Here is a 13139-nt window from a genome sequence, read left to right as displayed (position 1 = left end):
TCTCTCCAAGTCTTTGTTTCAAGGCTGTGGTGACTCAAATCTTTAACTCCCGCCACATTTTTTTTCTATGAGAATAAGGTCTGTATACTGGCTAGTTCACTCCAGGACCTTAATGTACTTCTTCTTGAACCACTCCTTTGTTGCCTTGGCAGTGTGTTTGGGGTCATTGTCATGCTGGAATACCCATCCACGACCCATTTTCAATGCCCTGACTGAGGGAAGGAGGTTCTTACCCAAGATTTGACGGTACATGCTCTGTCCATCGTTCCTTTGATGCACTGAAGTTGTCCTATCCCCTTAGCAGAAAAACGCCCTCAAAGCATAATGTTTCCACCACCATGTTTGACAGTGGGGGATGGTGTTCTTGGGGTCATAGGCAGCATTCCTCCTCCTCCAAACACGGTGAGTTGAGTTGATGCCAACGAACTAGATTTTGGTCTCCTCTGCCCACAACACTTTCACTCAGTTCTCCTCTGCATCATTCAGATGTTTATTAGCAACCTTCAGACGGGCCTGTTCATGTGCTTTCTTGAGCAGGGGGACCTTGCAGGCGCTGCAGGATATCAGTCCTTCCCAACGTAGTGTTTTACCAACTGTTTTCTTGGTGACTATGGTCCCAGTTGCCTTGAGATCGTTGAGACGATTCTCCTGTGTAGATCTGGGCTGATTCCTCGTCGTTCTCATGATCGTTGAAACTCAGTGAGGTGAGGTCTTGCATGGAGCCCCAGACGAAGGGCGATTGACAGTTATTTTGTGTTTCTTCCATTTGCGAATAATCGCACCAACTATTGTCACCCTCTCACCAAGCTGCTTCATGATGGTCTTGCACCCATTCCAGCCTTGTGTAGGTCTACAATCTTGTCCCTGACATCCTTGGACAGCTCTTTGGTCTTGGCCATGGTGGAGAGATTGGAATCAGATTGATTGCTTCTGTGTACTGGTGTCTTCTATACAGGTAACAAGCTGAAATTTGGAGCACTCCCTTTAAGAGAGTGCTTGTATTCTCTTTGTTACCTGTATAGAGGACACCTGGGAGCCACAAATCTTGCTGATTGATGATAGGGGATCAAATACTTATTTCACTCATTAAAATGCAAATCAATTTATAACTTTTTGAAATGCCTTTTTCTGGATAATGTTTTTGTTCTATCCTCTCACTGTTAAAATAAACCTACCATTAAAGTTTTAGACTGATCATTTCTTTGTCAGTGGGAAAAAGTATAAAATCATCAGAGGATCAATTCCTTTTTCCCTCGCTGTATACAAGCTTTTCTTAATTACAGATCTGAATGCAGCTGCTTTGTTTTAAAAAAAAAAAATCTGCATCAAGAGCATGTTTTAAGCGTGTGTGTATGTATATGTGTGTATATATATATATATATTTGTGATATTTGGGGGTGTTTAGCTTGAGTGCAGAGCCTACCAGTGAGCTTAGTCCACGCAGTTGTGCCGTTTAAGGACTTGTTGGCCCACTTTTATTAAAGGAAAATATAAAGAAACACAAGTCCAATAACATAGTTGCCCATGCAGGGGTTTCAGCTTTCCACAGCAATCATGTAAATGAAAAATCCAAAGCCACCTGGCTCTCTACAAGCACCGCTGCTCAGGCTTTAAGCCTCGACCCTCTTGGCCATCTCACAGAGTTCCTGTACAAACACTGTACCTCAGTTAGCACACTTTCTCCAGCTTCCTTGCTGCTCCAGCCCAAAGGCTCACCATCTACTCGTACCGTGCAGACATGCACCTTTCTCCCTTGCGCGCCAGGACTCCTCTGGGGGGTGGACCCTAGAACCCTGGTCCTGTCTGTCTTAAAGGCCCAGATCCACCTGCACAATCAGTGTGATGGTTGTTCCTAAGACCTGGTCCCAGGATTGGAGATTTCCTCCCACCCAGATCGCTTGGAAATCTCCAGACTCCAGGTCCCCAACTGGACTTTATCCACCATAGGGGAAACTGCAAACCCAGTCTTTTCCCAGTAAAACAGTCCTCCTGGAGCCTTTCAACCTGCCTGGTTGATAATCCTGGGAGAAATACCTGCTCACCACTAGTTGCACCGCCACAATATATAGCTTCATTCATATAACTAAAAAAAACGCATATACAGTGTTTTTTAATTACGGATCTAAACACCACTACATTGTGTTCAATACAGCCATTCACACAGGTGCACGCAAGCATGCACTGCATTCAGATCTGTAGCACAGAATCTGCATCTGAATATGCGCTTCCATGTATAAACACGTAGATGGAGGTGGATACACGTTTGTAAGCATGTAAATTAAGTCTAAACAAAGGGGAAAAATATGTACGCTTCTTTACACCTTTAAATGCAATTCACTATACGCAAGTGTTTTACTGTTCATTATACAGGCACTTTTCTCCTAGAAAACACATGTAACAGCATCAATAACATTTTACAGCTGTGTGGATGAAGCCTAGATGCATGTATATGTTTTTATGTAAATTTAAACAAAGGGGGGAGAAAAGGCATCATAAAAATAAATTATTTAGGCATACATGTTTTTGCGCATTTAAACGCATTTGTATGCAAGTATACACATTTATACTGATTATTACACAGGAACTTTTCTCCTAGAAAACACATGTATTAACATCAGTAACATTTTTACGGCTGTGCGAATGATGCCTAAAGTGCATCTAAACACACAAATATTTGCAGTTTACAATCCTTAGATGTAGCAACATTTTGTTTTCGATTTTTTGTTTGTTTTTTTTTTTTTTGTTTTTTTTATCTGATGCTCCAGGCAGTAACACACTTTACAGTATGTTTTAGCCCCGGTTCACATTAGTGCGATCGCAGAGATCGCATGTAATTCGGAGCGCTCTGCTCCTAAATTACATGCGATCTCATGTGCAGTGCTAATTTCAGCCATACACTTTGTATGGCTGAATTCACACCGCATCCGCACTAAACTCGTACATGAGGCTTTTTTTTATCCGCAGCAGAATCGGATCGCATAGTGGTTCACACTAGTGTGATCCGATTCTGTGCAAACTTGCAGATCGCACTGCGATATGCGATCGCAACTGGGGGGTGTCAACTTGTAATTGACACCCCCTGCGTATTGCATATGGCAGTGTGAACTGCCAGAGGTGCGGATGCGATGCGGGATCACGCTGCATATTTGCAGCGTTCCCGCATCGCACAAATGTGAACCGGCACTTAGGGTGGCTCTTCTATCTTTGGAGGAGCAACAGAAGCACTTTTTGGACAGCAGCCTGATAAGGATAGTGTTAGCTGTACTTTACATCAGCATCCAGGAGTGGACACATGCTACGTGGCACAGTGGGAAATTATACTCCCCGTCGAGCTGGGTGGACACTACCCCCTGCCGTATGTGACACGTTCAAGTGAATGGGGCCGCGCTGCAACCTCCCCATAACTGCTCGCAACACTCGCAGTTGTGGCACAGTAGTCTGGGGTTTAGGAGCTTAAGAAAGTCAAATGCTCTCTAAATAGTTAAATGCAATCCAAATGTGTGTCGCTCTTCAGAGAGCAAAGTGCATATAAATGAGTACTTAAAGGACTAAAAACTCAAAAATCACTGCGCTTTGGAGCACATGTCGCATCAGAAGTCACAGCTCATTCAGTGCAATGGAATCGTTCTAATGGGAGCGTTTTGAGTCGCTCCGACTTAGAAAAAGGTTTCTGCACTACTTTTGGTGCAACCACCACTTGCGTTGACATCTTTCAAAGAAGTTGTATGCAATTTGCGCTGAGATTTAGCTTTAAAGTCGCAGCAGTGTGAATCGGGGCTTGGTAGCACTTTAGGAAGTACTTACGTGTGTTTTTTAGGCCTCCTGCACACTGAACAATTTTACAGCTGCTGATTTTGGCTTCAGGTGTTTTTTTTTCTGCAGCCAGTAAACTCCTCAGCATGTTATCCTATGTGTCCATGCACACACAGACTGTTAGCTTTTCTTGGCAGAGGCATATTCTGGGTGGAAAAAAACCCCAGAACTATTGGGTTTGAGAGGAGTTTTTCAGCTGTAAAAACGCTCCAACTCTGAAAAACGCTACTGCAAAACTCAATCTACAGCTGCAGATTTCTACAACTAACGGTACTGGCATTTTTTATAACATCCAGTGTGCATGAGGCCTTAAGTGCATGTTTGTTTTAAGAGATATTGAAAGATTAGTGTAGAACACTGGGTACTATGTCTTTCTTTCCAACCAGGCGTGGTCCTTATAGGTTGACTTGTGGAAACTTCAGGTTTACATGGTTTAGTGTTTTTTGGGGATTTTTTTTTTTAACCCTCCTCTTATGTTAGAATTCCGTTACTATCCATGATGTTAGGGTCAGTTTTGACCCGTGTTTTAAATCAGCCATAAAATACCCTCTGAATAATTATTTATCATCAAATTTGTTTCTTACCTCTTGGTTACCTTGTTAGGCTTCTTTATCCTTGAAAAGATTGGTTTTAATATTTTTCGTGTGACCCCTAGACCTTTCTTTTGATAGCATACCTCTCATTGTCAAATTGAAAAAATGGTAAAATAAAGTCAGCAACTCTGAAATGTATTGGTCCTATGTTTCTTCACTTTATTTAGAGAAACAGACAAGCAGGCAAAGAGATAGGCCCCTCCCTAACTACAGCTCACAGGGTTGAGAGGGGATTGGCTGTCACTGTTACTAAGCAGAGAGAGTGTTTATGATTTCAGTTTTGGCACTTATTAGTGTCCTAAAATCCTATATTATAACTGGGTCAGAATTGACCCGAACACCATAAACGTCTTAATTTTCACCACAGTATTTTATAATTTAGTGAAAAGGATTATTTTTCTATTACATTGTTTAAATAGAGGTTCCTGACAAAGTAAAAAAATCTTGATGCAATAAACAAATTTATGTGATACTTATAGACATTCAAAACCTGAAAACGGGTCAGTTTTGACCCTAACACAAGAGGAGGGTTAAGCACTTGAGAAAAATTTTTGTATAGTTCATGGAATATAATAGACATTTCCTTCTCCTGTTTACAGTTCCAATACTTGAATTTATCAGTATTCCTGAGATCCACTTTAAAGGCTAAATTACATGGACTATTTTAAACTCAATTAGTCCTTTCATTTGCAGTAAATATAATTCCATGTGTTCTAGATGAGGTGATTGTCAATCAAAGGCTAAATAGCTCAGCGGTGGTGAAGCAACCGTTCTTGTGTTTTGTATTCCTATGCAGTACCTGGTGTAATATCTTCAAGTAGACGCACTAAAAGTTGTCTGAGCTGCTAATCTACCTTTTTACAGTTAGTTATAAAACAATAATGCCATTTTCTAAACTGATCTATAAACTGGTATTTCCTGAAATGTAGGTGGTGGTATTTCATCAACTAACTTATATGGTGTCAGAGTAACAGCTGTAATAAATGTTACCACATGTACTAGCCACTTTTCATTGTAATCCACTCATCTAGAGTAAACCCCCGATATAGTTCAGTTTTTGCGGTCTTGGTATTTTGCAGTTTTTTTCTGTAAGACCTATTCATTTTGATATTGCGGATATTTTCGCCATTTCGCTGCATTCCGCAGCATTGTTTAAGTTTAAATCTTGTACGTCACGATAGAATAGCTGTACGTACCGATTCAGCCAATAAGAGCTTCGGTATTGTTTTCTCGGCCGCTAATTGGCTGTTATGTTCTAGAAGAATCTCACTGCTCGCCTTGCTCTGTCTCAGTTCCGCATGTCTCCCTACGGTGTTCCGCATAACTTTGAGTGTTATGTGCTGTGTTTTTGTGTTTTCCTTTGCTCTCTCAAAATATCTGTTATGTGTTTAAATGTGTTTATATTGTTTTAAAAGTGTTCAAAGACCTTAAAATGCTTTTAAAAGTACCGTAAAAGTTAGAAAAACATGCCTAGGGGGTGTTTAAAAGGGTATGTCTATTTTGCGGATTTTCACTTATTGCGGGTGGGTCTGGAATGTAACCCCTGCAATGGAGGGTGGTTTATTGTACACACATTCTTCTCTGTGTTTAGTGTAAACTTCTAATCTCAAAAAAAGGTGTTCCTATATGTTGCTATAATGTGATCACTTTTTATTGACCATGTAGGCTACTAAACTAAGAGAGGACTTCAACCAACTGCAACTTCAGCATGCTGAGTTCCATGAACAAGAAACCCAAAAGTCTGGCAGATTAGAGGAACTGATATCAGAGGTTGAACAACTGAAGGATAAGGTTACCTTTAAAGATGCAGCAGCTCAGCAGTTGGCGACAGATAAGGCTGATCTTCAAAGACAAGTTCAGCAGTATGAGCTGGAAGTGGCATCTCTCCACCAGGAACAGGAACAGTTCCAGCAACTGCTGCAGAGGGTCCGAAGTGAAAAGGAAAATATTTATACAAATCTACAAGATCTGGAGAAAGCTGTAAGTTTGCAATTTAATATCTAAATCCACTGTACTGTGTGCAAGCTTACGATTTCTGTCCTTTAGTGCTTTTGTTTGTCGTTTTTTTACAGGCACCTAAATCCTATACCATACACGTTTTTATAGTCCTAGTTCATTGTTAAATATTGTGGGGAAAATGTATTCTGTATCACTTTTTCCAGTGGTATAGAGATAAACGTTGATTTCTCAGTAATGCCTAATTAATTCTTAGTAGTATAAAGTGAATTTGTGCCTACCATTCAGTTAAAAATAATAACTTGTGATCGTTTGATCATATAACAGGTGCTCAAAATTCATCACATTTTTTATTTTATTTTTTTTAATCTCTAGAATGAACAGTTAAGGGAGTCGCTGACAACCTGTCAGACAGAATTTGAGTCTGTCAAAAAGCAGAGAGATGAAAGTAAAGACCATGTTACCGAAAAAGTAAATGAAATAAATGCAATGTTACAACAGTTGTCCTCTCTGCAGCAGCAACTTCAACAACTGCACCAGGTATGTTTTCACTATTTTATTTTCTTAATTTAAAGAGTTCTTGTTTAGGGCTGAAGCTCTTAATTGTACATCGCAAGATCCAGGAATTAATTTTCATGGCTACTTGGGTTATTCTGCCACCTTGAAGTGAATTGACACTGGCCAAAGAAAAAGCAGAATCCCTACCTCAGACAAAACCATTCAGAGCTTAGCTAAGCCTCAGTTTTTAGCTAATGTCCTTAATTGATGTGTCAGCAGTGGTCTCTCTGAAGATTTTCCCTGCAAGGGCATCGATTGGTGCTGGATCTTGGGGTAATGTGTATCTGGTAACCTCACTGGCAGGGTGCTGTATAGGTAAAGGGCAGTGATCCTCTGGGGGGAAGTCAAGTTCCTGAAGGCCCTGGGAGGTGCACCCACTGAGATGGGTGAAGACTGGGCCTGCTGGCCCTACAGCTATCGCCTGGTGAATTTTTCCTGTTTTAATGTGGACCAGTGTGGTAGTTCCCCCTTACAGTACCTTCCCTATGTTTTGAGGCATTTTCTGCTCTTTTGCTCCTATGGGGGTAAAATATAATGGTTGCAGTGTGCAAAAATGGTAGTCCTGCATGCCTCATTTCCACTGGTCCAGCTCACAACACATGTTTTGCGCTCCAGAGTCTACACATGGTAAAATCTGATTATATCACACTGAAACTTAGCCCACTCTGTGCCACTCTGCCTCTAGTCTGCTCGGCAGCAGTTGCATCCTCCTTAACACCAGGTACAGCAAGTATTGGGGCACTTGCCTATTGGGGGTAGCTTACACAAAGGTGTGGTGACATGGGTTTAGTGGCCAATTCCTCTGGGGTTTATAGGCCTCTTTAACTCTCAGCAAGACATAGCAGAGAGGTGGGGGGGGGGGCGATGGGGTGGGCTTCCAAATCCCTCTGAAGTAGAGATGACCCCCCCAACAAAGTTCACCCTGCAATGGCTCCCAAAAGGGCCATGTTCTGGATCTCTGTTTTAGTGGCACAGCTCTCCATTTCCTTTGTGTCAAGGGAGCAATTTTCTGCAGCCATATTTGGGTTCTCACTGACTTGGAATGTCCTGAGACTCAAATGTGGGTGCTCTCCTTTTCCTCCTCCCCTTTTGAAGTGAGGATGAGACATCTGAGGAAATTCCTAAGGAAGAGGTGGAAGCAGTTAAGAATGTGGAATCTGATAAAGGAGTCTTCACGTGAGGAATCTCGGGGTCCAGGGCTGTCTCAGACACTTTTGGTTGATGTGGTACACACTAACCTTGGGTTACCGCTACTGGATTCCTCTTCCACAAAGTCGCTTGTTTTGGGTCCTGGCAGCAGTCAAAAATTCACAAGTCCTTTTTAGAGCATCCCGACTTCCGAGATGTGCACTGATTGCTCACCAGTTCATCACAAGAGGAATTCTACAAGAAATTTGGTTCTCTGGCTGTTGACCCAGCTACAGTATTTACCACTTAGGTTTCTGAGAGTCCGAGTGGAGGAGGTCTCAGTCTTTAAAGACCCACAGATAACAGGTTAGAGGCCCTCTTTAAAGCACCCTGCTCTCCAGTAGGAACAGCTCTGCAGGCTGAGTTGGGAATTTGCCAAGCCCTCAAAGTCTGGGTAAAGTTAATGCTCTGTTACGATTTACGCTTCGGACCCTAAATATACTGCCATTTGACTGCGCTATAGAAGTACCTGAAATAAAATAAATTTGGCAGCTCCTGAAAGACTTTCCAAGACCATTGAGTTTCTGGGAGGATGGCTTGAAAGTAGAGATCAACCGATTATCAGCAACACCAATATATCAGGGGCCGATATGCACTTTCCCTGATATATCGGAATCGGCCTTTGGATTTACCGATATTGCCAATATTTTCATGACATCATTGCGTATGTTGCGTGCGCACGCTCTTCCTTCTAACAACGCCTCCCACGCCTGCGCGGCACACGTTCTCTGCCTTAAGACCGCCTCAGACAGCCTTGTGTGCAGCCAGCGGCAGTCCGGTCACAGTGCCAGCCTTCCACCCACAGGCCCTGGCCTCAGCCACCCACCACAGGGTGCCAACCACCAGCCATCTGACCCACAACAGAACAGGGTGTCAGGCCAGCATCCAGCCACCCACCCCACAACAGGGTTCCAGCAGGCAAACCAGCCACCCAGATGACACCCGCCACCGTGACCAGTGACCACACAGTGTTCCAGCAAGCCACCAACCCACAACAGGCCAGGGTGAGTGACACCAAGCCAGCCACCCACAACAGGGTAACACCAAGCCAGCCACCCACAACAGGGTGACACCAAGCCAGCCACTCACCACAGTGTTTCAGCCACCCGCCACAGTGTTCCAGCAAGCCAGCCACCCGCCACAGTGTTCCAGCAAGCCAGCCACCCGCCACAGTGTTCCAGCAAGCCAGCCACCCGCCACAGTGTTCCAGCAAGCCAGCCACCCGCCACAGTGTTCCAGCAAGCCAGCCACCCGCCACAGTGTTCCAGCAAGCCAGCCACCCGCCACAGGGTGACACCAAGCCAGGCACCCACCAGTGTTCCTGCAAGCCAGCCATCCACCACAGGGTGATACCAGCCACCCACCACAGTGTTCCAGCAAGCCAGCCACCCACCACAGTGTTCCAGCAAGCCAGCCACCCACCACAGTGTTCCAGCAAGCCAGCCACCCACCACAGTGTTCCAGCAAGCCAGCCACCCACCACAGTGTTCCAGCAAGCCAGCCACCCACCACAGTGTTCCAGCAAGCCAGCCACCCACCACAGTGTTCCAGCAAGCCAGCCACCCACCACAGTGTCCCTGCAAGCCACCCACCCACCACAGTGTCCCTGCAAGCCAGCCACTACAGTGTTCCAGCAAGCCAGCCACCCACCCACAACAGGGTGACACCAAGCCAGCCAGTCAGTCACCGACCCACAACAGGGTGCCAGCCAGGCACCAGCCACTGACCCACAAGGGTGCCAGCAACTCGGCAAGCCACCCACACTGCCAGGCGTCACTGGGGAGTACAGTAGAGAAATGTTTCTAGGCATGCTTGAAGATTGGTGAATCAACAAAGACCGAGATGCTTGTGCTACTTCGAGACAGTGGAGCAAACATGCGGAAAGGAATGAGGCTTGCTGATATGTCATACCTCAGTGTCGTGGCACGCAACACCCTCCAACTTTCAAATGGTGGTCTGTAAAGCCAAAGAGCTTTGTTTGATATGTTTTGAAAAGCATTAACAGATTAAAAATGTTGTGCTTGCATGTCTTTTGAATCCTTGATACAAGAACCATGCTTTCTCTTCTGATGATGTATTGGCAAAGGCAAAACAATGGCTGACAGAGGATATTCAACAGGAGGTGCAGGAGGTTCCTGCCGAAAAGACAAGTCCAGTTAACTATTTTTATAAAGAGCAGTATGCTGCAAAAACAGAAAAATGTCCAAAAATACATCAATTAACAGAAGAGAATCTTCATCGTGCTCAAATTCATCAGGACATTTTCAGTGTTTAATTGGGGCCTCATGTGGAGGATTCAATTTCTTCTGAATCTGCAATAATGAGCCTGGATGATGAACTTCATCTATATTTGAAGGAACCAGTAATTGACAGTGATCCTCTTCAGTTGTGGAAAGAAAATGAGGCACGCTACAAAAGACTTGCTTCCCATGCTAGAAGATACCTCTCTCTCTGCTCCTCTGTCCTCCTCTCCTCCCTGAGCATGTTTATAAAGTGGCAGCATTATATGAACAAAACAGAAGATCTTTAACAGGTGACCATGGACATGCTGAAATGTTCTGCTTTCTGCAGTATAATATTATTTTACCTAACTGGGAAATAGTATTGTCTACTCCAATCCACTGTCTAGCTGTTTTTCTAGCAGTTTTGCACTGACTGCTGCAGTGGCAGTGAGTGCCCTACTGCAGAGGTAGTCCACACTGACTCCAGTCCAGTCCACTGTCTAGCTGTTGCCTAGCTTTTTTTCTAGCAGTTTTGCACTGACTGCAGTAAATCATTGCAGTGAGTGCACTATTGCAGCAGTAGTTCACTGACTCCAGTCCAACTCCAATCCACTGTCTTGCTGTTGTCTAGCTTTTTTTCTAGCAGTTTTGCACTGACTGCACTGCAGTAGTGATTTACAGTTATTGCAGTGAGTGCACTACTGCAGCAGTTTATTATGCATTACCAGCATCAGATGATGTGAAACGGATGTCCCTGCAAGTGCACTTTTCCTATCAGTTTTCATGCAGTTAAGGTGTGAAGAACAAGCCCTTAATGTTGTAAATATTTATTAACATTTTTATGTTCAGTAACCGATTTGTGTCGAAATGTGTTTATTTTATTTTAAATGTGTGAAAATATCGGCCGATATGCGATGGCCAAAATATCCGTATTGGCAACGAAAAACCGATATCGTTGATCACTACTTGAAAGACTCCATAAGACCGCTTTCAAGGGTGCACGCTAGGACTGTCCAAATGAAAAGGATCCTACGGCTCAAGTGTTGGTCATGACACATTTTCTAAAGAAAGCAAATTGGGTGGCTGATCTTTTTAGGGTGAACGCTTGTTTCGAGCAGCCTTGTAGGTGACGTTGGGGAAAGGCATGCTCTTGGCCCTAAAAGCAGAGTTCCACCCAAAAGTGGAACTTCCGCTTTAAGTACTCCAGCACAGAAAAGGCTGGAACACTGCTTTAAGAAGAAGTTGACCAATCAGAAACCAGCGACACCTTTTGGAATTCAAGAAGACCTCTTTTGTAAGCAACCAGCCTCTAGCTCTATACAATAACCTACATCAGTTTTTTGTAAAAGAACTGGGCCCCAAAGTCATATGGTTCTGGAGGAAATTACTTCTCACAGTATAGGGAGTGGGTGGAGGTATGTCTATTGGACTTTTGGGGCATCTGATTCAAGGTCACAAAAGACTGGGTCTGCAATGTGGTGTCCAGAGGCAACAAGCTGGAGTTTTGCTACTTTCCCCCTTCGCTTTATATGCACATGGGGGTCTTCAAATCTTTGTGGCCTGGAAACTACTATTTGAAGGGTCATCACACCTGTTTTGGCAGAGGAGAGGTTCTGTGGCTTCTTACACAACCTGTTTATCTTTCACAATCCTAACAGAGGGATCCAGCCTGTTCAGGACCTCAAGGGTCTCAACATGCTTATAAGGATTAAAAAAAATAGGATTGAGTCCACCCGGGCAGTGATTGCTTCAGGGGACTTCCAGATGTCAGTGGATATTAGGGTGGCCTACCAACACATCCTGGCTTTGCGGCCTCACCAACGATTCCTGCAACTCGCAGTGGAGGATTGCCACCATCAGTTTTGTATTACAGTTGTAGGGTACCTGGGTGATATCTTTAGAGAGCAATCTGCTTCTGGAGAGGTTCAGCTGAGTGTAGAACCTTCAGAAGTTGTCCTTTGTGCCAGCACAACAAATGGAGTGCTTGGGCTTAGTACTTGACACTGCACAGGTGAAGGTGCTACTTCTACAAGAGAAATACTTGTCTCCTCGAGCTCAGGTGGGAGCCCCTGAGAGTGTTGAGAGTTCTTGGATCTGCCAATGCATCTGACTTCCAAGACTAGGTTGGTTCTGGAATGGTGGATATCCATGTAGATGCTTTGCACCTGAAAATCCTTCTAATTAATTGAAAAGTCTTGACAATGGATTGCAGGCTGTTAAGCTGCAAAGGTGTTTTGGAGAACCTCTCGGTTTTGAGAATGTGGTTATCAGAGAAACGGAAGTTGTCAATCAACATCCTGGATCTTCAGGCAATTTGCTTTGGTCTCCTACACTGGTCTGTCTGCCTTTTTCCTGTCAGGGTGGAATTGGGCAATGGCACGGTTGTGGCATAGATTAATCATCAAGGAGGGACAAGAAGTCTCTTTGCTCAAGCAGACTAGATAATATCTTGGGCAAAAGTTTGTTCCGGCCCTCTTCTCTTTGCACATTCTCAGCATAGAAAATTGTCCGGTAGAGTACCATCTGTTAGCAACTGGCTCCAGGAGAATGGAGGTATGAGGCATTGGGATGTTTTGGATTCCACAATTCCTAACCTCTTTAAATGCTAGAAAGTCAACCTCCGGGGAGAGAGGGATTTTTTTTTTTTTTTTGTTTTTTGGCCTTGTTTAGGGCTTCTAAAACTTATACCGACAATATGTTGTGGAGCAGATTTTGGCTTTTCTGCAGTCTGGTGTGGAGATGTCTTCTTACAAACAGATCAGACAAGGCTTAAGTCTTACCCTTAAAGTCAAACCTATCGCTTCTCAAT

The 13139-nt window shown here is 43.9% G+C and overlaps 1 protein-coding gene across 1 annotated transcript in view; it reads left to right on the top strand.

The window, feature by feature from the left end:
* Positions 1 to 13139, top strand: part of CENPE (centromere protein E) — a 328099-nt gene that overhangs the window by 216508 nt on the left and 98452 nt on the right. Inside the window, exons 45-46 of the mRNA XM_082248665.1 lie at positions 6072 to 6386; positions 6738 to 6902. Of these exons, the coding sequence (XP_082104791.1) occupies positions 6072 to 6386; positions 6738 to 6902 (480 nt within the window). The remainder of the gene's footprint in view (positions 1 to 6071; positions 6387 to 6737; positions 6903 to 13139) is intronic.

The sequence above is a fragment of the Pelophylax lessonae genome, assembly GCF_965119305.1.
Source record: "Pelophylax lessonae genome assembly, chromosome: 1".
Taxonomy (NCBI): Eukaryota; Metazoa; Chordata; class Amphibia; order Anura; family Ranidae; genus Pelophylax; species Pelophylax lessonae.
This window is presented reverse-complemented; position numbering and strand designations above follow the sequence as displayed.